Source organism: Halichoerus grypus, chromosome 1, assembly GCF_964656455.1.
Source record: "Halichoerus grypus chromosome 1, mHalGry1.hap1.1, whole genome shotgun sequence".
NCBI classification, from domain to species: domain Eukaryota; kingdom Metazoa; phylum Chordata; class Mammalia; order Carnivora; family Phocidae; genus Halichoerus; species Halichoerus grypus.
Genome location: NC_135712.1, coordinates 120,983,321 through 121,009,494, shown reverse-complemented (window position 1 = coordinate 121,009,494; position 26,174 = coordinate 120,983,321). Strand labels below are relative to the sequence as shown.

The window sequence follows — 26,174 nt, the reverse complement described above, 5'->3', positions numbered from 1 at the left end:
TCCCAATCACCCGTCATCACCCAATGGGTTCATGAACAAAGTGGCCAAGGTGGCAGGAATGGAGGTTATACACGTGCTCAGCAATCTGGACTTCCACCACTAAAGCCTACCTGGCTATGACTACCACTGAGTGACTGCTGTGCCAGCAGCAGAGACCAACACCAAGACCCTGATATAGCACCATTTACCCAGGATGTCACCAGATAGTCAGCCAGCTATCTGGTGACAGGTTGACTGCACTAGACTGCTTCTACTATGGAAGGGGCAATATTTTGTTCTTACTGGAATAGACACTTAACTCTCGATACGGATTTACCTTCCCTGCCCTTCCCAGGACACCTTAACCACCACCGTGGTATTCCATACAGCATTGCTTCTGATCAAGAAATTCATTTCACAGCAAACGAAGCATAACAATGGGCTCATGCTCATGGTATTCACTAGTCTTACTATGTTCCCCACTAACCTGAAGTAGCTGGCTTAACAGGAGAGTGGAATGGCCTTTTGAAGACTAAGTTACAGTACCAGCGAGGTGGCAATACCTTGCAGGACTTGGGCAAAGTTCTCCAGAAAGCTGTATATGCTCTGAGTCAACATCCATGACACTGTTTCTCCCACAGCCAGGACTCAAGGGTCCAGAAATCAAGGTTTAAAAATGGAAGTGGTACCACTCACTATTACCCCTAGTTACCCACTAGCAAAATTTTTGCTTCCTTTTCCTGCACCCTTATGCTTTATGGGTACAAAGGTCTTAGTTACAGAGGGAAGAATGATTCCAGTGGGAGACATGGTAATGATTCCACTGGACTGGAAGTTAAGACTCCAGCCCAGCCACTTTGAGCTCCTTATGTCTTTGGATCAACAGGCAAAGAAGGCATTATGATGCTGGCTGGAGTGATTGATCCTGACTACCATGCGGAAACTGGCCTACTACTCCACAGACATAAGGAAAAGTATGTCTAGAATACAGGAGATCTCTTCTTAGCATGACCATGTCCTGTGATTAAGACCAATGGACAATTACAAGCTAACTTCAGTAGGACTACTAATGACCTGGACTCTTTAAGAATGAAGATTTGGGGGAAACCTGGGCTAGTGCTGACTCCCGTGTGCTCGCTCTCAAATAAATAAAATCTTAAAAAAAAAAAAAAAAGAATGAAGGTTTGGGTCAACCCTGCAGGTCAAGGACCACAAGTGAAATGCTTACTAAAGGCAAAGGGACTACAGAACGGGTTGGAAGAAGGTAGTTAATAAATACCAGCTATGACCACATGACCGTTTACAGAAATGAGGATTAACTGTCATAAGTATCTCCTACTTATTTTGGTATGCGTATGCTTTTGTGTGTATCTGTGTATATGTTATATGTACACAAACACACAGTCTTTGTTTCCTTCCCACTCTTTTCCTTTATCTTTTTAAGATTTTATTTGAGAGTGAGAGTGAGAGCGAGAGAGAGAGGGCGCGCACGCATGCCCATGAGCAGGGTGGAGGGGCAGAAGGAAAGGGAGAAGCAGACTCCCTGCTGAGCAGGGAGCCCTGTGCAGGGCTCCATGCAGGGCTCCACGGGCAGGGCTCAACGCAAGGCTTGATCCCCAGGACCCTGGGATCATAACCTGAGCCAAAGGCAGCCGTTTAACCAACTGAGCCACCCAGGCGCCCCCTTCCTTTATCATGTAACATAAGATGTACTGACTTTATATCATAGTATTTAAGTATTAATTTACATCGTATTTAATTTTCAGAGAAACAAGAAGAGCAGACAACACTCAAGGATATAGTACTTCTTGTGCTGGGAAAGAGGTTAGTGTATTTTTGGTTGTACTCAGGGTAATTTTATCATGTTGGGGGAATTCTGAACTTGCTACAGTCTTTACTTGGAGATTAAATATGGTTTTCAGAGCTGTGTATACATGCCAAGTTGATCTGTCATGGTTAATTTTAGGTATTAACTTGACTGGGCCATGGGGTACCCAGATATTTGGTCCAGCATCATTCTAGGTGTGTCTGTGAGGGTGTTTTTGGATGAAATTAACATTTGAATGGGTAGACTGAGTAAATCAGGCTGCCCTTCCTAATATGGATGGGTCTTATCAGAACCTGTGAAGTTCTGAATAGAATAAAAAGGCACACGTTTCAGCAAGTAAGGAGGAACTCTGCCTATCTGACTGCCTTGAGTTGGGACATAGGTCTTTTCCTGCCTGGAACTAAAACTCCTTGGGTGTTAAGCTTGTCTGCTTTCAGACTAGTACTTCACTGTCAGATCTCCTGGGTTTCCAGCTTCCTTAACTGAAAATCTCAGGACTTCTCAGCCTCCATAATCACATGAGTCAATTCTTCTGTACCATCCTCCTCTGCTTCACTCTCTCTATACAGCTAACCCTTAAATAAAGGGTTAGAGGTACCGACTCCCACCTCCAGCCCCATGCAATTGAAAATCTGCATCCAACTTCTGAGTCCCCAAAAACTCAACTACTAATAGCCTATTGTTGACGGGAAGCCTTACTACCAATAACATAAACTGTGAACGTATTTTGTCCATTATGTGTATTATATACTATATTCTTACAATAAAGTAAGCTAGAGGAAAGGAAATCATAGGAAGAGAAAATACATTTACAGTACTCTACTATACCAAAAAAAGTAAGTGTATAAGTGGACTCGTGTTATTCAAATTTATGTTGTTCAAGGATCAACCATATACATACACAAACACATACACCCCTTATTGGTTGTTTCTCTGTAAAACACTAACACACTCTTCATCGAACTAACACCAACTACACCATCAAAACCTCCAAGTGTCTCCTCCACTGTGAACTCTTCCCTAATGTCTTAAGTTTGGTTACGTATCTCTCTTTTGTGCTTCCATAATATTCCCATACCAACACTTCTATCATAACAATCACTGATTTGTACACCTTCTCTATGGAATATAAATTCCTTGATAACATAACTATATTCACTTCATATTACCAGTACCTAACACAAACCCTGGCATATAGTAAGTTCTGAGTAAATGTATATTAAACCATTAAGAAAACCTTCTTTTGTTTATTTAGAGGATACTCAATTCAAGAAAAATTATTGTTAAAGAACAAGAGCATATTGTTGCTATCTGTCAATGAAGGTTCTGGCATGAAGAAGCTAGAAAAAAGGGTTGTTTTATTTTGATGGCAGACATGTTCTCATCACAACCTTCAGGGGACCAACAACCTACCAGCAAATCAAGCATGGGCCACGGTTATGCTTCTCACTTGCAAGCAAGCTATTAAAAAACCATTACTATTTGCAATTACTTAGCTGTATAAATCAGGATTATCTCCAAAACAAGAGAAATAAATGGATACTGAGACTACAACTGACAATAATAGTCCCGGATTTTGGAATTCTATATTCAGTAAAACAGTTTCATGCTTCTGTTTAATGGCTTTTATTTTATTTTAGCTTCAAAACACATTTATACCAATAAAATGACATTGTTGTCTATTTTATATATTGGATCTGTGTTTAAGTTTTGATTTATAAAAGAGAGTTGTGGTGCTAAAAGTGTGAAAACTCCCAGTACGATTTAAAAAAAAAAAAAAAAGTTAGTTTTATAGTTGGACAGACTTAACTAAAACTTATTCCTGTCACTTAGTTGTGGTTTTTAGGCAAGCTACTTAATCCCTTGGAGCCTTTGTTTTCCCCCTCATCAAATCCAGACAGTACTGGCAACTACTGTGGCACATTATTAGAAGAGTAAAATAATATACTTAAGACATGTAGTATGATTCCTGGCATATAAGCATTTAACATCTGACCTATCAATATCACTATATCTCATCACCTGCAATGATTAAGAAAATGAAGGCCTGGAAAAAAGATAAGGGACTGCAGGTATATATATATATAGTTTGAAAAAGCAGCTTGAGGAGTCTGAATTCTAGATCCTATAACAACTATGGACTTCGGTGTCAAAATATCTCAAACTAAAACATATGGCAGAATATATGAAACATAAATACTAAGTACTAACTGCAAAGAGTAACTCAGGGACATGAAGAAACGGTCTAAAAATTTCATGACCTTTGTCATCATCACCATCAAACACATTGTTAAGCATGTCTAAATAAGCATTTCCTATTAAAATGTAAGGCATGTTATTAATATAGATACTAGGAGGAATCCGTAATTTTGTGGGGCGGGGGCACTCAATGTTCTGCTAAGTTTGTTGACACGTCATTTCTTGACTTAAATTATAATTTAAAAATGTATTAATTAAGTTTAGTTACTGAAACATCTATGAAATAATGTAATGTGAGAAAGAGCATATGATCCAATTTATTAAAAACCATGTGGCAAACTTAACATGAAGATTAAAAAAACCTGATACCTGCTTGGAAAGCACTTTCATGTGCCCTACGCTTCCCCGGCAGTAGGCTTCAAGGATGACACCAAATTGTACTGAGACAGCAGGAATATGCACTTCTGACCTACAAATAAGTTAATAAATAATATTAAGATGGGTTGCTTATAAAACACTTCAGATCACCAAATAAAAATATTGACTTCATGGGGCGCCTGGGTGGCTCAGTCGTTAAGTATCTGCCTTTGGCTCAGGTCATGATCCCAGGGTCCTGGGATCGAGCCCCGCATCGGGCTCCCTGCTCCACGGGAAACCTGCTTCCTCCTCTCCCACTCCCCCTGCTTATGTTCCCTCTCTCGCTGTCTCTCTCTCTGTGTCAAATAAATAAATAAAATCTTTAAAAAAATATATATAGACTTCATATTCTATTATGAAATAAACTTCTGACGCCATCAAAAAACAGAACACATCATCTTGTTCACAATTATTAGTGGGATGGTCAACTTCTCAAGTTTTTAACCACCACAGTTCAAAAACGTGTAGTTTTGTAATTCATTAATTTTTTTATTCAAAAAAATCCAAAATTTTCACATCTCACCTTACTTTTTGTAGTTGAAATGGTAACATTGCCAATTAAGTGACAATAAAGTAAAACACAAAGATCTGACTCACATCACACAATTGACTAATCCCTCAATTCGCTTCTATACAATTTTTTCTCACTTAAAGAATGCTGTACATGTTTGAAAAAGGAAGGAACACCTTGTTTTGTTATTCCCTAAAGGACTTAAAAATAGGAAGACTGAACTGCATGAGAAGACTACTGACAAGTTAAAAATAAGAAAGGAAAAACCTCTATGAATTAGTAAGTCAAGATTCAGAAATGTAACCCTCCAAATTAACATCAAAATAATATAGAGCACTTATTTTCCTTAAGAACTTTAGCAAAAATGGAGGAAAGTCTTATTTTTCTGACAATCATTAGTTTCAATACTATGAAGTCCAGATGAAAATGACAAAAAAAAGGGGGGCGCCTGGGTGGCTCAGTCATTAAGCGTCTGCCTTCGGCTCAGGTCATGATCCCAGAGTGCAGGGATTGAGCCTGCATCGGTCTCCCTGCTCGGTGGGAAGCCTGCTTCTCCCTCTCCAACTCCCCCTGCTTGTGTTCCCTCTCTCGCCGTCTCTCTCTCTGTCAAATAAATAAATAAAATCTTAAAAAAAAAAAAAAAGAAAACAACAAAAATGTCTGAGTACAGAGTCAGAAATGAGGAATCAACAATTTTCCTAGGACAAAAGAACTTTAGTTATAAACTTGGTGAAATAAGACTCATGTATTTCTGAAAATGACCTAATATAGAAGCTGAAAATAATGTTGCTGTTCTTATAGGAAAACTTTAAAACCTCTAGCTATTAGTAGCAATGATGATATTACTACCCAAAGCCTTTTGGAAGGAATCAGTAAGTCTGGTTTTAGCACAAACACATTGTAAGTACACAATAAGTACACCTGACTAGAAAATAGCAATACATTAATTATTTGCTTCAGTTAAAAATCAAGGAGGCTTGGTGGGACACTTATCTGAATTACTTTGCCAAATCCTGAAAATTAAGAGTTGGGTATCAAGGAATAGGAGAAGACACCAAGAAGAGTGTAAATGGTACAGATGGCTCAGAAACAACTGAAGCAGCTGACCAGTATACTAAATGTCCTGTATTATGCTGATTTATATTTACAAAAGCGCAAGGTGGACTCAAATTAAAAAATATAGAAGACTTACCTAAGGTGCCAAAATAGAAACTGTCCTATCCTGCGATTAGCCAGTGCTCTTTCTAATAAGAATCTAGAGAGGGCACAATCAAGAAAAGGCTCATATTTTAAAACTTGCACCAGTTGTAAAAGATATTGAGAGAGTTCTTCATCACTAAAAGAAACAAAAGACAGAGTAAGTCACTCAACAACCAGTGCCAGAAAAAGATCCCTTCCTATCAAACTATCAAATACTAACTTACTGAAACACAACGGTTCATTGGGGTCAGGCTTGTTGCATGCTTATATTCACTATTCCACTGTTAAAATAACACAAAAAAAGCTCAGGATTTCCTGTGGGCAGGAGGGGGAATGGAAAGGAAAGGAGCAAGGAACAGATATATGGGGCATTTTAATTAAATTATCTAGGTTGATACGATTAATGACTGTATTTACAATTAGCCCAGAGTTACAATAAAATCAGGTACTTTAATACTGACTTCTCATCATGCTGGAAAAGTGATATACTCAGTCAACCAGTTTTTTTAAAATAAAAATTCTATCAGTAATTTAGCAATTTGAATTAATACAACATAATGTTGTAATTAAATGAACTGAATTAATTAAGGTTAGTGGTTCTCTATTTTGTATCCATCTCCAAGCCATTCACATGTAAACACACTCTCATCAGAGGCAATTCCAGAGGTCAGGTTAGATATGAATCCCAAGTCCTCTACTTTGCTATAGTCTTGGGCAATAAATGGTTAAGAAAGTAATCTAATGCAGATCCGGGACTGAAACTCAGGGCACTATATCAAAAGAAAAACCTCATAAGCAGAAAATTTATCACAGGAAAAAGCATCAGAATTACCAAATGGAACATGGAGATCACAGCAATCTCCTTCTGGGGATTAATACATTTAAGAAAAACACTTGGCTCAGCCCAAATGGGGCCAGGTAGCCCCTTCCCCTCAGGTCTCCAATGGAAACTTAGGGAAACTAAGAAGCAACTGGGAGCTTCATTTTTTAAAACTATTCAACAATTTTAAGTTTATTGTAAAATCTTTGCCCTTTATAAAAACCTATAAATGGTGTAAAAGACAGAAAGGAAGTATTGAAACAGAAGGAGGCTTCCTCTTTCCTTACACTTTGAACTTCAGTCCCCTAAAATAACAACTGTGGAAGAGTTTGTGTAACTTCTTTTGGACATTACATGACTTGAAACATGTATGACTTTTAAAAAGAAGAAAAGGGATAACAGTGTCCATAATTTTCTGAGAACTTTTCTTTTTCAAATAACCATACAGTATAATATTCATTTTTGAGACTTTTCTGGATAAACCTGAAAATGCCCACTGTCTGAGACTGTCTCAATAATGACATTTCTTCAAATAAAGCTCATAGATTTTTACACATGTACAAGCATGTTCACTGCAGAATTGTTTATAACAGGGAAGTCTGGAGAAAACCAAAAATGTTCCTCAATAAGGAAATGGAGTAAATAAGATATATCCCTACAACAGAATATTTCACAGTAGTGAAAGGAATAAACTATATTTATATGCAATGGGAGAGAAGGACCTCAAAAACCTATGTTGAATTTTTAAAAAGCAAGATTTAAAATAATACACATGGTAAGACATATTAGTGTAATTTTTAAATGTACAATGTTACTCTATATTTTTCTAGTTACAAAAATGGAGTATAAACAAAAATGTGGTATAGAAGGATACATGCCTAATTCATGATAATGGTTGTCTTTGGGAAGTAAAAGTAATCAGGACTAGGTTAAGAAACTATGAGGACTTCACCTTTAGCTATAATGTTATCTGCTTAAAAGTATTTTTAAAAAGTGACAAAATATTAACATTTCTTAATTCTGAGTGGTGGACAGAAAAGAGTTAACATAGCAGCAGTCCTGAACCTTATCCTTTAAAAAAAAAAAGCCTGTTTACAACACTAGCCCTTTTGGCTGGCATCTGGAAACAGATTTCAGAAGGCTTCCCACCACCTAACAGATAAGAGTAGCTCTGTGTGCATAAATTATTCTTACAAACAATATGGTTTATGCTCAATACCCATTTTTCTGGGAGTCTAGAATTTTGCTTTTGTGTTAGGCCCCCAATAAAAATCCTGGCCGCCATGTCTCTAAGGAGCTTCCCCAGTAGACAATATTTTAGACATGTTGTCATAACTTGTTGCTAGGGGAATTAAGTATATTCACTGTGATTCCACTAGCAAAGAACTCTTAGAAGCTCCTGTATGGTTTCCTCCAGACTTTGCTCCATGAATCTTTTTCTTCTGCCAATTCTACACTGTCTCCTTTTGCTATAATAAATCACAGCCAAAACTATGAGTATATGCGGAGTCCTGTGAATTCTAATCAAGGGTGATCTTGGGTACCTCCTGACCCAGTGTGTTTTTGGTTTTGTTTTATAATATAGAGTAAACATGAAAGAGGAGGGAGAGAGGGAGAGAGGGAGAGAGGGAGATGATCAGAAGGGACAGAGAAAAAAAATGCTTTAAACTCTGAATAATTCCTAGCTCTTTCCTTTCTTATGAGACATTCAAGCAGACATCACCTTCTCTACCTACCCCCATGTTATTCCTTTCCCCCAAGAAAGCCACCTGCAGAATACCTCATCTGTCGCAGGCAGCCCACAGCATATTCTCGCACGTACTGATCTGGATAGTTGAAATCTAGAAGCTCTAAGGCCTCCCGGGGGGGCAGTTTAGGCCAAATCTGAAGTAGTGCCTGAAGCTGTTGAAAAATTAAAACTGGTTCAGAAATTATAGGGGAGAAAAATAATCTATTTTTCCTTGACACACAGGAGCAGAGATGGGTCAAAAGAAAGGAAAAGCATACTTGCAATTACTGAGGCCTCAAAACTCCACTCCTGTTAACATGGATTAATAAAGACTGTCTTTGTTGAAGTATTTATAAATAAGCAAGTTTAAAAAGCTATGAAGTACTTACCTGGGAAGAGAATGATATACTGAATACATGATTCTATAATCATTAGCCATTAAATAATTTTTCAAAGGAAGGAAGAAAGAAATGATCAAGAAATACTTAAAGGTAAAATTCAAAGTGCAAATATAAGTACATGCTCAAGCTAATGACAGGCCATTTACATATAAAAACTTCATTAATAACTCAACATAAAATTATTTTGAGGGAGCTTACTTCTAGTTCTTAATATTTTTAAGGATATCTACCACTTAATAGAATGTTTTTATCGACCATAACAAGTTTAAACCCTTTAAATCATAATGAGTGACTAAAAAGAAATAATTTTCTATAAACAAGGTAAAAACAGCCAGTCTCCTATTTACAGATGCCACTTAGAAATGATCTAGACAGAATAAAAAAGAATCCCTCCATGGGGATGAGTTGGAACTGCAGGTGGAGGGTGGATTCGAGTAGACATGGCCACATCTTTGGAAACCCTAGTTCCAGAGAGCCCAATCTAGAAAGAACTCTTATCTGACCCCATCAGAGCATTGTGAGACTCATCAGGGTTGTTCCTGGCAAGAGTCCCTTCCTCCTCAAGGTTAATTATGTTTATAGCATGTATTCGTATCAGGGATGGTTAAATGAGAAGAAAAGTGGTCATGGAAGAGAGAGAAAAAGTTTTTGATAATTATGATTTGTGGCCCCTCCAAAGTCCAAACCTATCTGACAAAATCTTATTCCTTATTATCAATAATATCTATGTGATATTGGGTATCACATAAGTAGCATATAAGTAGCACCTGAAATCCAAAGAAGACACACAAAACGTATGCAAGAATAGAGTTACAAAAATATGGCAAAGAGACGGCAGTAACTGGAGGACTTCTCTCAATAGACTGCCGATCTCACAGTCATACTGAAAGAAGTGGCTTAAAAGTATCTGCTGTCTAGCTGCCTTGTCATTTGTCATTTAAGCTCTTATGTGAGACTTGGGCTTTGTGAACTAACTAAAAACCATTTATATTTTATTATTTTAATTCTACTAATTATTCAACCCCTTTCATTAATTATGTCAAGTGCCAAAATAGGTCAATAATACTTGAATACCTAGAAGCTAAGTTAAAAGGTATGTTCTCATATCAAGCAAATTTAACCTCACTAAAGATACTTTTTAAGAAATTAATTTTTCTATTATTTTACATTGCAGAAAAAATAACACTTTTGAATAACTTTTAAAAATTTGATTACACTACTATTATTACTATGTTTTCATAAACTGCTAACATAGTTATGAAATTTGATATTACAATTTACATAATTCTTATTCAAATATAGTAAAATGTTAGTTTCTTAACTTTTACCTTAAATATTTAATTATTCTTAAACTTACGTAAATAAAAAGAATAAGCTTTATACTTGCTCTTTTTATGTATATAGCACATATATACATACAGGTACATAAAAAGATACATACTTACTTGCGGTATCAAAATATCATGGGGATGGGGCTATTAGGGGAAAAAATGTCTAAACAGGATCCTAATGGGGGCAACTGGGTGGCTCAGTCGGTTAAGGTCTGTCTGTGGCTCAGGTCATGATCCCAGGGTCCTGCAAGCCAACCCCGTATCGTATCTGGCTCCCTGCTCAGTGGAGAGTCTGTTTCTCCCCCTCCCTGCCCCTCCCCACCACTCTCACATGCATGCTCTCTCTCAAATAAATAAGCAAAATCTTAAAAAATGGGGTGGGGGGCTCTTAACAAGTGTAACAATGAAAAAAAGTTTGACAAATACTGGTTTAAAGATAAGAAACACCTACCTCAATACCACTTTTCATCACTGATGGGACTCCCTCCCCACTTTGCCCAAGGTCCTAATGGACCAGAAATCCCCATTATGGATAGAGGAATTAGGAGGACCATTTCCTGAAGGTCTGAAACAATAGTTTAAACTATGCCGTGAGTTAAAAACAGCCCTACTATTGGAAGGAAGTTACCTTTGGTAAGTTTATTTACAATTATTAAAGAATTAATTATGTAAATGTAAAACTAAATAAAATATCAAAACTTACTACTTTAGTTTGGGGAAAGCTATGGAAGCGAATAAGGAAGAGAAATCTGACTCAGCCATATAAATAAAGCAGTGCTAATTACCTGCTTCTGCAAAGAGTATTGAAACCACTTCCACATTATGCCAACAGAATATTTTCCTGTGGATTAACGGAGGACTACTCTTTTTTTTCCCTTGGGGTGGGGGCGGGGGGAAGGCCTCTATAGGATTTTCACCCATGGCTTGCTTATGCCTCTAGAATCAGATAACAAACTTTACACCACACTTCTGGCTCTCTACTTCTTAAGGTACTCAATTTATTAAAAATACAGTTTATATTCATTCTTTTGTACCCATTCACTGTAACTGGCAATGGGACAGAGTCGGGAGAAAAAAACACATTACTTTCCATTACAAAAACTTTTTCTCCAAACAACTGAAAAAGAGGATTAGGATTGGCTTTCTTCTATCAAAATGGAGGATGTCAGGTTATATTTGAAAACAATGCTTTAGGTTACCTCCTGGAAATGAGGTAAGTGTGCTAAATTCCAAAATGTAAAAATTTCTATCCCCAGGGTTCAAATAAAGAAATATCAGGGGCACCTGAGTGGCTCAGCCAGTTAAGTGCTGGCTCTTGATTTTGGCTCAGGTCACGATCGCAGGGTCCTGGGATCCAGCCCAGCATTGGGCTCTGCCCTTAGGATTCTCTCTCTCCCCCGCCCTCTGTTCCTCCCCCTACTTGCACACACTCTCTCTCTCTAAAATAAAGAAATAAATGTTTTTTAAAAAGGAAAGAAATATTAAGGGAAAACTGGCTCTTTTTTTTTTTTTTTAAGATTTGAGAGAGAGAGCACAGGCATGCATGCTAGTGGGGGGAGGGGCAGAGGGAGAGGCTCCTCAAGCCCACTCCTCACTTAGCATGGAGGCTGAAGCCCTGGTCGATCTCATGACCCATGAGATCATGACCTGAGCCAAAACAAGAGTTGGTGGCTAACCACCTGAACCACTCAGACACCCCTCATTCTGTTTCCTGACAGCTGACAGAAGAAACCTCTCTCGCAGATATCTTTTAAGAGTACAGCAAGAAGGGGCGCCTGGGTGGCTCAGTCGTCAAGCGTCTGCCTTCGGCTCAGGTCATGATCCCAGGGTCCTGGGATCGAGGCCCACATCCGGCTCCCTAATCCGCGGGAAGCCTGCTTCTCCCTCTCCCACTCCCCCTGCTTGTTTTCCCTCTCTCGCTGTGTCTCTGTCAAATAAATAAATAAAATCTTTAAAAAAAAAAAAAAAAAGAGTACAGCAAGAAATTTCTTCTATTCTAATTCTATACAAAATAATAATATATGCATTTCTTGGATAAGCAGTTAGAACTGGACACTATCCATCAGAAGCGGGCAAACATGCCAACTAAAAAAGGCTGATATTCCACCATTACGGCAGTTCATAGAAAACTAACCTTGAATTTAAATAAACAAGTGGTTAGAAGATAACTATGACAAAACAACTAAAATCTATAAAGAAATAGTTCCTTTTCAGAGTAAGTAATGTTCATACGGTCTAACTGTATAAACAGTTTAAATGAGACACATTATAATTATATAACATGATTCAAACAATTGTTAAATACTAGAAATAAATTCAAAACAAGTCCTTTCTAAACTCAGAGAAGTAAAATAATAAAATTAAAAAAATTTTAAATGCGTATGATTAAAAGCATTTCTTGAAAATTTTAAAAAGTCATTATAGATTTTACACCTGAAACTAATATAACACTGTATGTTAACTATACTGGAATTAAAATTAAAAAAAAATTTTTAAAAACGTCATTAGAGATTTGCTAAGCCCAGAAAACTTTTAAAAATATCAGCTGAATTCAAATAAGTAAGGTGAACAAATTAGGTTAATATACCAAATGTATTCATTCTGATTAAAAAACCATTTCAAGGATCTTTCTATAGAGCATTGATAACCAACTGATTTTAATAAATGCCAGTGCTTTTTGACAGGATTCCGAAAATTAAATCAAGGATCTAAAATTTGGTGGCTTTTTTGGAACTTTTTTTCCTGTCTTTATTTTGTCTAAAGGCAAACATTCACCAACACTGCCCAACTAAAATGAACGTTAAAAACCGATCTAAAAGGTTTATGCTCTAAAATATTAGCTTCTCAAAACAATACATATTCATTTTAGAACAGTCAATGCAAAGATTAAAGTCATTTTAAGATTAAAACTTTGGAGCTCACTGATGAAACTGTTTATTGAAATAATCCAGAACCTACTACATGCAGGCAGTAATTATAGATGATTACACCAAAAGTAATGTTTTAATTGTTCTTAGTGAAAGATATAGAAAACCTGTCTAGAATCTGGGATTTAAAATCTTAAACTTTCTAATCTATCATTTGGAATATGTATGAGTCTAAAAATCTGAAAATTTCTCCCATAGAAAATTATCCAACCTATGGAAATATCCCTATATAAGAAAGGACAATTTACATGAAATCAACAAAGTAATATATACTCCTAAAAAGAATTACAAAAATTATGTTTTGTTACCTGAGCAACATCCTCAAGTTTATTCCACTTGATTGACAGCAGTAATTTTGGCAGTGACTGTGGGAAATTCTCTCTGCAATCTTGTCGCAAAGTCCAAATAAGATCCATTTCATTCTCACACAACTGAGACAAGGGATCCCTGTCCAAGATTTCTTTCAGTACAGCAAGAAACTTTTTTCCACCTCGACTCTAAGAAAGTAAAATTACTCATTCATTACATAATTTAATTCTATGAACATCAATGGCAAACCCATAGCAAATTTATATACAATAAATTTATAAACAATTTATAATCTTTAAGATACTAAAGATCTAATTCCTTAAAAAGATTAATAAAGATGGATGCCCTTTTTATAGGTTGATAGCATATTAAATTTGTAAGCTAAGGATGAAAAGTATTCTCAAACAGTTCTAAAAAGGGGGTTTCCCCTTCCTGTTTCTTTAAAAATCCATATGCAAACACTAGGTGGCAGAATTGCAATGTGGATTAAAAAGTCCTTTATTCTTTAAACTGAATTTCTTTCTATCCTTCCATTTTAATTTTCAATTTCTATAAACAAACAAATCAACAAAGACAAACCAAACATACAAAGTTTTTTTTTTTTTTTAAGATTTTATTTATTTGTCAGAGGGGCGCCTGGGTGGCTCAGTTGGTTGAGCCTTCAGCTCAGGTCATGATCCTGGAGTCCCGGGATCGAGTCCCACATCAGGCTCCCTGCTCAGCAGGGAGTCTGCTTCTCCCTCTGACCCTCCCCCCTCTCATGTGCTCTCTCTCTCTCTCTCTCATTCTCTCTCTCAAATAAATAAATAAAATCTTAAAAAAAAAAAAAAAGATTTTATTTATTTGTCAGAGACAGAGAAAGAGCAGAAGCAGGGGGAAGAGGCAGGCAGGGGGAGAAGCAGACTCCCACTGAGCAAGGAGCATGATGCCGAACTTGATCCCAGGACCCTGGGATCATGACTGAGCCGAAGGCAGACGCTTAACTGACCGAACCACTCAGGCATCCCCAAACATACGAAGTTTTAAAAAAAAAAAAAAAAGTGTAAGTGTCTTGTTGGCTCAGAGGCATCAAAACCATTTAGATTAAGAATCGAATCCTGGATAAAACTAAACATGAAACAAATACTGTTATCCCATTTTCTTTCCCAATCTGTACAAGAATATCCTAAAATAATGAACATGGCCCAAACTATTTTTTGGCTCTAGATTCTGAATTGTAGTAATACTGAAAGAAAGAGATTCATTTCCCCATACCAAAGTAGAACTATACCATTTAGGCCAAAATACATATAAAAATAAATAAATAAAAATAAAAAATAAAACAGGGGCACCTGGGTGGCTTAGTCAGTTGAAGGTTGGACTCCTGGTTTCGGCTCAGGGTCATGAGATCAAGCCTTGTGTTGGGCTCCTGCTCTGTGCGGAGTCTGCTTGAGATTTTCTCTCCTTCTCCCTCTGCCCCACCCCCACGGCTCACATGCTCTCTTGTGCATTCACTCTCTATAATAAATAAATCTTAGGAAAAAAAAACCTCTCCAGAATTATCTGACAAGATTCTGTAAAAATTTATATTCTATTATTATGTAATTTTGTACTTTATGTTTTTAACTGGAATTTCATTTAAGCATTAAAATAGTCATACTAGGGGCGCCTGGGTGGCTCAGTCGTTCAGCCTTTGGCTCGGGTCATGATCCCAGGGTCCTGGGATCGAGCCCCGGGTCATGCTCCCTGCTCAGCAGGAAGCCTGCTGCTCCCTCTCCCACTCCCCCTGCTTGTGTTCCCTCTCTAGCTGTCTCTCTCTGTCAAATAAATAAATAAAATCTTAAAAAAAAATAAAATAGTCATACTAATTTTCTAAAGTAATGAGATTCAAAATAATATATATGGGGGCGCCTGGGTGGCTCAGTCGTTAAGCGTCTGCCTTCGGCTCAGGTCATGATCTCGGGGTCCTGGGATCGAGCCCCGCATCAGGCTCCCGGCTCCGCGGGAAGCCTGCTTCTCCCTCTCCTACTCCCCCTGCTTGTGTTCCCTCTCTCGCTGTGTCTCTGTCAAATAAATAAAATCTTTAAAAAATAATAATAATAATAATAATAATATATATGTACAAAAGAATGGGGATCATGATTATCTACATAGACATAATTGTCTATGCAGAAAATCTGAAAGAATCAACAAAAATATTGGACCCAATGCATAATTAAAGCAAGATTGTAGGACACAAGTTTAGGAAACAAAAGTAAACTGCCTTCCCATATATCAGCAATAAACAAGTGGTATTTGAAATTAAAAATCTAATACCACTTACATTAGCACCCAAAAATATGAAAACCTAGGTATAAAACTAACAAAATATGTACAAAATCTATATAATGAAAATTACAGACCTCTGATAAAAGAAATCAAATAACTAAATAGGTATTTCATGTTCACAAATAGGAAGATTCAATACTGTCCAAATGTCAGCTCTTCTAATGTAATCAACAGATTCAATGCAAACCCAATCAAAATTTTGTAGGTACTGACAAATTGATTCTAAAGTTACACAGAGAGGCAAAATACCCAGAACAGCCAACACAATATTGAAGAAGAAAAAGCTGAAGGACTGACACTACCCAACTTAGTAAAAATAAATGTGAAATACAGAAACTATAAAACTCCTAGAAGATAACATAGGAGAAAACCTAGATGACCTGGGGTTATCTTTGGCAATGACTTTTTACATATAACACCAAATGCATGATCCATCAATAAAAGAATTGATAAATTAGATAGACTTCACTATATTTAAAATTAACTCCTCTGTGAAAGACACTGTCAAGAGAATGAAAAGACAAGATACAGACTAGGAGAAAATATCTGCAATAAGACTTATCTGATAAAGGACTGTCATCCAAAATACACAAAGAACTTTAAAACTCAACTATTAGAAAATAAACCATCAAACTAAAATATGAGTCAAAGACCTGAACAGACACCTCCCCAAATAAGATGCAGACTCGTTAGGGAAATGCAAATTAAAAACAATGAGGTAAGACCACACATCTATTAGAATGGCCAAAATCCAAAACACAGACAACATCGAATGCTGTCAAGGATGTGGAACAACTCTTATTCACCGGTGGTGGGAATGTAAAATGCTACAACCACTTAGGAAGACAGTTTGGCAGTTTCTTACAAACTAAACATACTCTTACCATACAATCCAGTAATCACGCTTCTTGGTATTTACCAAAAGGAGGTGAAAACTTATGCCCACAAAAAACCTGCACACAGATGTTTACAGCAGTTTTATTCAAAACTGTCAAAACTTGGAAACAACCAAGATGTCATTCAGTGGGTAAATGGATAAGCTGTAATACATACAGACAATGGAATATTATTTATCACTAAAAGGAAATGAGCTTTCATGCCACAAAGACATGGAGGAACCTTAAAAGCATACTACTAAGGGAAAAGAAGCCAGATTGAAAAAGACTACATACTGTATGATTCTAAATTATACAACATCTGGAAAAGGTCAAACTATGAAGAAAATAAAAAGATCAGTGGTTGCCAGGGGTAGAGTGGGGGAACGAACAGGCAGAGCACAGAGGATTTGCAGGACAGTAAAAATACTCTGTATGATACGATAAATAAATACGTTATCATTATACATTTGTCCAAACCCACAATACGCACAACACCAAGAATGAAACCCAAGGTAAACTACGGACTTTAGGTGATTACGATGTGTCAGTGTAGGTGTGTTCTTGGTGAGTGATGTTGATAATGGGAAAGGGATATGCATGTGAAGGGAAAGAGATGTATGGGAAATCTCTGTACCTTCCTCCCAATTTTGTTGTGATCCTAAAACTGCTCTTTAAAAAATAAAATCTTATTTTCTCTCGCTGTATCTCTCACTGTCAAATAAAATCTTTAAAAAAAAAAAATAAATAAAAAATAAAATCTTATTTTAAACATACACACACACACACACACACACACACAGACTATGTATGATTACAGTGGTTTTATATTCAGATCCTCAACCTTTAGAGTATGCTTTATTTTACAGGCTTGACTGGGTTTCTCTGAAAAGTTACCATCACAAGTCATCGGAATTTGAAGATCAAACTCCTACACTTACACCTACACTTACACATCTTAAAATGAAACCTGTTACTGCAAACAACACAGAGTCTAAATTGTTCATGTCAGAAAAATAGACTGCTGTTAAGTTAAATATTGCAAAAAGCTAGCAAACCTACTGTAATTTGGTGAATCAAAATTAGACTCTACAGACCTACTGTAAGTAAATATCCTGAAGACCTGGGAGTAAACTAAGAGGGGAGAGCAGGGGGTTAGCTGTATAATTATACTATGACTATTTACTGAGCTATGAAAAGCACAGCATTGAGTAAAGCCAAGGTAAAAATAAACAACTACCAGAAATGTGGCAGGAAGCCCAAAGAAAACACAGAATCTTACATTCTTTTGCAAACCCCAAACAATCAGTAATGAAAACTTAGACTGCACAGGGTAAATGGTGAATTTATACACCTGTTCAAATGCTTGAACTAAAATAATGGTAGAAAGTAATGAAGACTACCACTCATATTCTCTATTTTTATATTTTTCAAAATCACACACATATTATGATGTAATAGTGATTATTAACTAAAATAAAACAAAGCAAATATACTTTGCAATAAGCACGTCAAAAAATGACTGTGGTTCGGGCACCTGGGTGGCTCAGTTGGTTAAGCGACTGACTTCGGCTCAGGTCATGATCCTGGAGTCCCAGGATTGAGACCCGCATCAGGCTCCCTGCTCAGCAGGGAGTCTGCTTCTCCCTCTGACCCTCCCCCCTCTCATGTGCTCTCTCTCTCTCATTCTCTCTCTCAAATAATAAAATCTTTAAAAAAAAAAAATTAACTGTGGTTCTTTCCTCTTCTAAATGGGGGATGTGGTGGTTGGCATCAGGGGAGGGGGATGAAAGGCTGGGAAACTCATCAGTGATATTTTTTTTTAAAGATTTTATTTATTTATTTGACAGAGAGAGAGAGCACAAAAGCATAAAATCTTATTTTAAACACACACACACACACAAAGACATTGATAAGAGCTCATGATTTTTTGTTTTGTTTTGTTTTGTTTTGTTTATTCATGAGAGTGAGAGAGAGAGAGAGAGGCAGAGGGAGAAGCAGGCTTCCCGCCTAGCAGGGAACCCCATGCGGGACTCGATTCCAGAACCCTGGGATCATGACCTGAGCCGAAGGCAGACGCTTAACCATCTGAGCCACCCAGGTGCCCCAAGAGCTCATGATTTTTAATAGATAAAGCAATATATCTCTGTGCTTATATATGCTCAAATATATGTAAACACACATATACATGTTACCTAGCTGTTTTACGAAAAGGCCTAGATACAATTGCATGGCAATACCAATGGGCATATACAGTGCCCAAATCTTGGATTCTAAATACTTTTCGCATATGGAATCAGGACTCTTAATATATGATATTAAGTGGCATACAATATTCCCTTTTAGGGTGCCTGGGTGGCTCAGTTGGTTAAGCGACTGCCTTCAGCTCAGGTCATGATCCTGGAGTCCCGGGATCGAGTCTCACATCCGGCTCCCTGCACAGCAGGGAGTCTGCTTCTCCCTTTGACCCTCCCCCATCTCATGCTCTCTCTCTCTCTCATTCTCTCTCTCAAATAAATAAATAAAATCTTAAAAAAAAAAAAATTCCCTTCTACTCCTTAATTCTTCAGTGTATATCTCCTAAAAACAAGGACATTCTCATACTTAACCAGAATCTGTTCATAAAAATAGGGAAAATAATACTGATATAGTTCTACTGTATAATTCACACATTCCATTCAATTTTTCCAATTTTCTAAATGTTTGTTATAGGTCCAGGATCCAACCCAGGTTAATTGTTGCATTTTGTTGTCATTTATCATTAGTTTTCTTCATTCTAAAACAGTACCTCAGTCTTTCCTTACCTCCACTGACTCTGACATTTTCTAGGAATACAGGTCAATTACTTTGTAGAATATTACTCAGTATGTATTTGCCTAATGTTTTGTCATAATCAGATTCCAGCTATATATTTTTAGAATGAATACACTGAAGTGGTGGAGTGTTCCTCTTACTATATTTTATCAAGAGGCAAATAATGTTCATTTCTCCTATCACTACTGATGTTCATTTTTATCACTTGATTAGGATAGTCTACTAGGTTTTTCTGGTATAAAGTTAACAAGAAGTATCTTGTGGGCCTATTTTGAGACTAACCATCCTGTTTCACATCAAACTTTCACCCACTTGTTTTAGTAAACATTTATTAATATATATTGGCTGGGGTGCCTGGGCAGCTCAGTCAGTTAAGCATCTGCCCTCAGCTCAGGCATAATCCAGGGGTCCTGAGATCTAGCCCCATATCAGGCTCCCTGCTCAGCGGGGAGTCTGCTTCTCCCTCTCCCTCTACCTGCCGCTCCCCCTGCTTGTGCTCTGACAATGAATAACTAAAATCTTAAACAAAACAAAACAAAAACAAATGTGCCAAAATGTTAACAGCTGGGGAAGCTGCAGGAAGGCTATATGGGAATTCTCTGTATACTTCCTGCAAATTTTCAGTTAAGTCGAAAAAATTTTTTTAAATGTTTGGTATTTCCTTCCCTAAAATTGAGGACTTTAAAAACTCCAAATCATTCTTCTAAGAAAACTTCCTAGGTAGATTTCTAGGACTTGTGAACTAATGGCTTGAGTCATCACATCTGCACTCTCCAAAGCCAACCAATAAAATTTTATGCCTGAGTTTCCACAGTAAGAAAATAAGATAAAATTATAACACAGATGTTTTAGATTAGAGCAGGGTTTCTAAACCTCAGTGCTATTAGTATTTTGTTGTAGGAGGATGGTCCTGTACATTGTAGAAATTTAGTAGACCCCTGACCTCTACCCACTAGATGCCAGGAACACCCCCACCCCTTGAGTTATGACAACCAAGAAAACCTCTAGATAATGCCAAATGGCCCATAGAGGGCAAATTAGCCTCAGGTTGAGAACCACTAGATAAGAAGATAAAAGCTGCCAATTCTATAATCATAATTCACAAGGATCACATTTTTCCTATTCTACAGACCCAAGATCCTTGGCAAACATCTATTTTAAAAAATACCAACACCTATTAGGATGGCTACTATCAAAAAACACAAAAGTGATGGCAAGGATGTGAAAAACATTGCTTTTGTAGCTGGTGGGAATGTAAAATGGTACAGCTATGGTGGAGAACAGTATAGCAGTTCCTTAAAAAAATTAAAAAGAGAACTACAATATGATTCAGCAGTTCCACTTCTGGGTATATATCCAAAGAATTGAAAACAGAGTCTTAAAAAGATACTTGTATATTCATGTTCATAGCAGCATTAGTTCGAGTCCAGCATCGGGCTCCTTGCTCAGTGGGGAGCCTGCTTCTCCCTCTGCCTGCCGCTCCCCCTGCTTGTGCTCTCTCTGACAAATAAATAAAATCTTTTAAAAAATGAAAGTTAAAGTAGTGTGACACCATTTTTTTGTCCAATTAATTAAAATACTAAAAGGGTTAAAAAATATTAAAAGGGCTGGCAGATATGCAAAATGATACTAACTCTTCCACAGTGTGGCTAGGGTTTTAAATTTTAAGGTATTTTAAGGTACGCAATTTGGCAGAATTCTTATTTTTAAAAAAAGGGATACTTTTGATCTAATAATTTCACTTCTAAGAATCCATCCTATAAAATACATGTACGTAGGGGCACCTGGCCAGTTCAGTCAGTGGAGCATGCGACTCTTGGTCTCAGGGTTGTGTTCAAGCCCCAAGTTGGACACAGAGCCTACTTAAATAAATAAATTAATTAATTAATTAATTTTTAAAAAAATTTTAAACCATAAAATACATGTTTAAAGCTCTATAAAATATTCCTTACAACACTGTTTTAGTAAAGAATAATGGGAAGTTGGGGCGCCTGGGTGGCTCAGTTGTTAGGCGTCTGCCTTCAGCTCAGGTCATGATCCCAGGGTCCTAGGATCGAGCCCCACATCGGGCTCCCTGCTCCACAGGAAGCCTGCTTCTCCCTCTCCCACTCACCCTGCTCATGTTCCCTCTCTCGCTGTGTCTCTCTCTGTCAAATAAATAAATAAAATCTTTAAAAAAAAAAAAATAATAAAATGGGAAGTAAGCAAAAAAACCAGAAGTATGTATGTTTAATAACTAATAGCTGCTAATAATGCCACAGAATGTTGAAAAAGCTTTAAAAAGAGAAGCGTGGGAGTGCCTGGGTGGCTCAGTCAGTTAAGCATCTGACTCTTGATTTTGGCTCAGGTCATGATCTCAGGGTCCTGGGATCAAGCCCTGGGTAGGAGCTCTGCACTCACGGGGAGACTGCTTGAGGATTTCTCTTCCTCTCCCACTGCCTCTCCCTCCGCTTGCACTCTTACCCTCTCCCGTTCTCTAAAATAAATACATACATCTTTTTTAAAAAAATAAATAAATAGAGAGAAGAGGACCTCTGAAAGAGCCAAGATGCACAAAATGCATTAAATTAAAAAGGGAAAAACTATGAAGATCTCATTAAAAAAAAAGGATATATTTATACATAAAGGTATGTAAATACATACATTGCATTAGGATTAGTACCTATAAGCTAAACTGCTGACACAGTTATCTTGGAGGATAAAAAGTAGATGGCAGTTACAGGAATAACTTCAATTTTCGGTTTCACAATTTATTAATTGTACTATGCCCCCAATTTTAAAAAAAGGCACATCAAACTTGGGCCAGAATACTGCATCCTCAGTAAGAAGGAAACCTTCTGATTTAGGTAAGGTGGTAGTAAAGCATAAGAGAAATAGTAAAAAGTTACCAGTTACCCTTCTGATATTTGGGGATCAATATAAAGACTAATAAAGGGTAACAAAAGGAGGAATTAGAATGAAGATATCCTTATATAACTACTGTCTCTGAACCTAAACCTGTAATTATCTGTCTTAGTGCAGGCTTGTTTTATTATCCTTCACAGATCCTGTGCTGTACTCTACAAACTGAAGGTCTGTGGCAAGCTGCATCAAGCAAGTCTATCAGTGCCATTCTCCCAACAGCATTTGCTCACTGCCTCTATGTCTCATTTTGGTAATTCTCTCAATATTTCAAACTTTCTCATTATTGCTGTATTTGTCATGGTGATCGGGGGTCAGTGATCTTTGCTGTTACTACCGTTCGTTCTTTTGGGGTGCCATGAACCATACCACAGAAAATGGCGAACTTAATAAATGTTGTGCCTATTCTGACTGCTCCACCAACCAGCTGTTCCCATCTCTCTCCCTCTCCTAGGGCTTCCTCATTCTCTAAGACACAATATTGACATTAAGCCAATTAATAACCCTACAATGGCTTCTAAGTGTTAGAGTGAATGGAAGAGTTGCATGTCTCACACTTTAAATCAAAAGCTGGAAATGATACAGCTTAGTAAGAAGGCATGTTGAAAGCCAAGACAGGCAAAAGCTAGGCCTCGTGTGCCAAAAAATTAGCCACGTGGTGAATACAGAGGAAAAGTTCTTGAAGGAAATTAAAAGTGCTACTCCAGTGAACACATTAATAACAGGAAAGCAAAACAGACTTATTGCTGATATGGAGAAAGTGTTTGTGGTCTAGATAAAAGATCAAACCAGCCACACCATTCCCTTAAGCCAAAGCCTAATACAAACAAGGCCGTAACTCTCTTGAATTCCATGAAGACTGGAAGAGGTGAGGAAGCTACAGAAGAAGTTTGAAGCTAACAGAGGTTGGTTTAAGAGGTTTAAGGAAAGAAGCTATCTCCATAACATAAAAATGCAAGAAGTATTAATGTAAGAAGCTGCAGGAGGTTGCCCAGAACATCTAGCTAAGATCATAATGAAGGTGGCTACAATAAACAACAGCTTTTAAATGTAGACGAAATAGCTTTATATTAGAAGAGAATGCTATGACTTTCAAAGCTAAAGAGCAGAAGTCAATGCCTGGCTTCAAAGCTTCAAAGGACAGACTGACTCTCTTTTGGGGGGCTAATATAGCTGGTGACTTTAAGGTGAAGCCAGTGCTCAAAGACCCTTCCAAAATCCTAGGACACTTAAGAATTATGCTAAATCTATTCTGCCTATGTTCTATATATGAACAACAAAGCCTGATGGCAGCAAATCTGTTTACAACATGGTTTACTGAATATTTTATGCTTACTACTGAGACCTACTGGTAATAAAAAAAAGATTCTTTTCACAACATTAGTGCTGACAATGCACCTGATCACCCAAGAGCTCTGGGTAGAAATGACAGGCATAGTGTGTATGGCAGAAACTGCTGTTTGTCCCTCAGTATTCTTTCTGCTCTTCCTTTATTAACTAGAATCTCTTACTCTTAGTCAAGCACATGCCTGGCCAACTAAAGACTACATTTCCCAGCCCCACTTGTAGTTAAAGTATGGCCATGTGACTAATTCCTGGCTAATAGATGTGAGCAGCAATGAGGCATATTAATGATATCCTCAAAAAGAACAGGTGTGGCCTCTACTCTTGCTTTTCCTGCTCCTGCTGACTGGACCATACTATGAGAGGCTGAAGCACTAGATAGAAACTACATGTTAACATGACAGAGCACCAAGATGAAGAAACCTGGTTCCCCAACACTGTAAATCCTGGCCTGATTATATCTGTTGTTACATGTGAAAAATAAAGAAAATTACAAACTCTTCATTCAACTGAATAATATTCACAACAACAGTATTGTTTATCTATGAGGACGTGCCATAGCATCTCTTAAAGACTAGCTACTGGGGGTCAGTCAGTAGCACACGCAACTCTTGATCTCACGGTTTGTTGAGTTTAAGCCCCATGTTGGGCGTGGAGCCTACTTTAAAAAATAAATTAATTAAATTAAAAAAAAAAAGATTAGCTGCTAAACCTGTGCTTATATCAGAAAAGGATTTACCACTGAACACAGACCACCTACAAACAGCTGACATTCAACAAAACATTAGTATGTACATATTCATATACACTCACAGGCTATTCTTGCATAAGAGTATAGTCATCTGTAAGTCATCAGCATAAATCAGATGAAGGTAACTAAAAATGAGCACAATGTTATAATAAGGGCCATTTTAAAACCTTGATACTTACTGATACATTAGCACTGTCACTGCTTGCAATCTCAGCTGCCTTCTCGATTATCTGTTAAAAAAATTTTTTTAATTAAATTTTGGCACTCGTGTTCGTAAAATTTTAATTGTAAATGATTACAACTGTACTTAGACTACAAGAAACAATATAGGGTCTGGCATTTCTATGCTTTATAATGTAAACATGAATCTTAAATGCAAAATGGTATTATGTGGTGATTCCCAATCTTCAAACTCCTGACAACTGAGAGTCAATGGTATTATTATAAGGGACTGTAACTCCTTGGGTGCACTAGCATTGTCTGTAGATAAAATAAGCAAAGGCTTCAACATGTATGTGAAAGAATTTTTCTTTGGTATGTGAAAGAATTCTAAATACAGGTAAATATTTTCTGATTAAGAAAATGCAAAGGTATGTAAGAGTTACTAAATACGTAAGTTTTTGTCATTTGTCATTGGTTTTTCTAAATTAACAAAAGTAGAATATCAAGAGATAGTCTAAAAATATCTTTTGAATTCATTAAGTTCAAAACGGGCTCTGATTCTTGAAAAGATGGGAAAATCAGTGGTTAAAGAATCTGAAGATTTAGGGCGCCTGGGTGGCTCAGTTGGTTAAGCAACTGCCTTCGGCTCAGGTCATGATCCTAGAGTCCCGGGATCGAGTCCCACATCGGGCTCCCTGCTCAGCAGGGAGTCTGCTTCTCCCTCTGACCCTCTTCCCTCTCGTGCTCTCTCTCTCATTCTCTCTCTCTCAAATAAATAAATAAAATCTGAAAAAAAAAAAAAGAATCTGAAGATTTATATCCAGTTACTGAAGTACATAATCCTAAATGAATAATTTAACTGTATCCTCAAATGTATAGTGATAACTCCTATTCTATTTCATATGGTTGTTATAATGACAAAATGAGTTATTAAAATTAGTAAAATTATCAATAACCATAAAATTGTCTTGAAAAGCAAAATATACATAAGTGATCACAACAAAAATCATTAAATTAAATAAAAAGAATACAGGGAACTTTCACTTTTTCTATCTGTGTTATTTGATTTTTTAAATGATCACATATAAATTATACAATTTTAAAAACCCAGTAAGTATAAATATATTCATACATATTTAAAGACAAACCCTCTATCCCAAATTGATCTTCAAAGACAGACTCTCTAAGAGATTACAAAGGTAAAAGGAAAGTTTAGTGACTTAAGCAATGCTGAAATAAAACATTTTAAAGAACTGGACTTCTAAACTACTTGTATTTGCATTGATATTCTATTTGTAAAAAGGCTTCAAAAAGCACCTCATTTGATCCAAAAGAAACTATAACTGATTGTTGAACACATACTATAAGT

The 26,174-nt window shown here is 36.9% G+C and overlaps 1 protein-coding gene across 4 annotated transcripts in view; it reads right to left on the bottom strand.

Moving 5' to 3' along the window:
- Positions 1-26,174, bottom strand: part of PIK3CB (phosphatidylinositol-4,5-bisphosphate 3-kinase catalytic subunit beta) — a 195,992-nt gene that overhangs the window by 39,459 nt on the left and 130,359 nt on the right. For all 4 annotated transcript variants that reach the window (XM_078071249.1, XM_036092139.2, XM_036092140.2 and 1 more), the window contains 5 exons: positions 24,823-24,873; positions 13,651-13,839; positions 8,735-8,856; positions 6,127-6,270; positions 4,376-4,475 (listed from right to left, as the gene is read on the bottom strand). In XM_078071249.1, the coding sequence (XP_077927375.1) occupies positions 4,376-4,475; positions 6,127-6,270; positions 8,735-8,856; positions 13,651-13,839; positions 24,823-24,873 (606 nt within the window). The remainder of the gene's footprint in view (positions 1-4,375; positions 4,476-6,126; positions 6,271-8,734; positions 8,857-13,650; positions 13,840-24,822; positions 24,874-26,174) is intronic.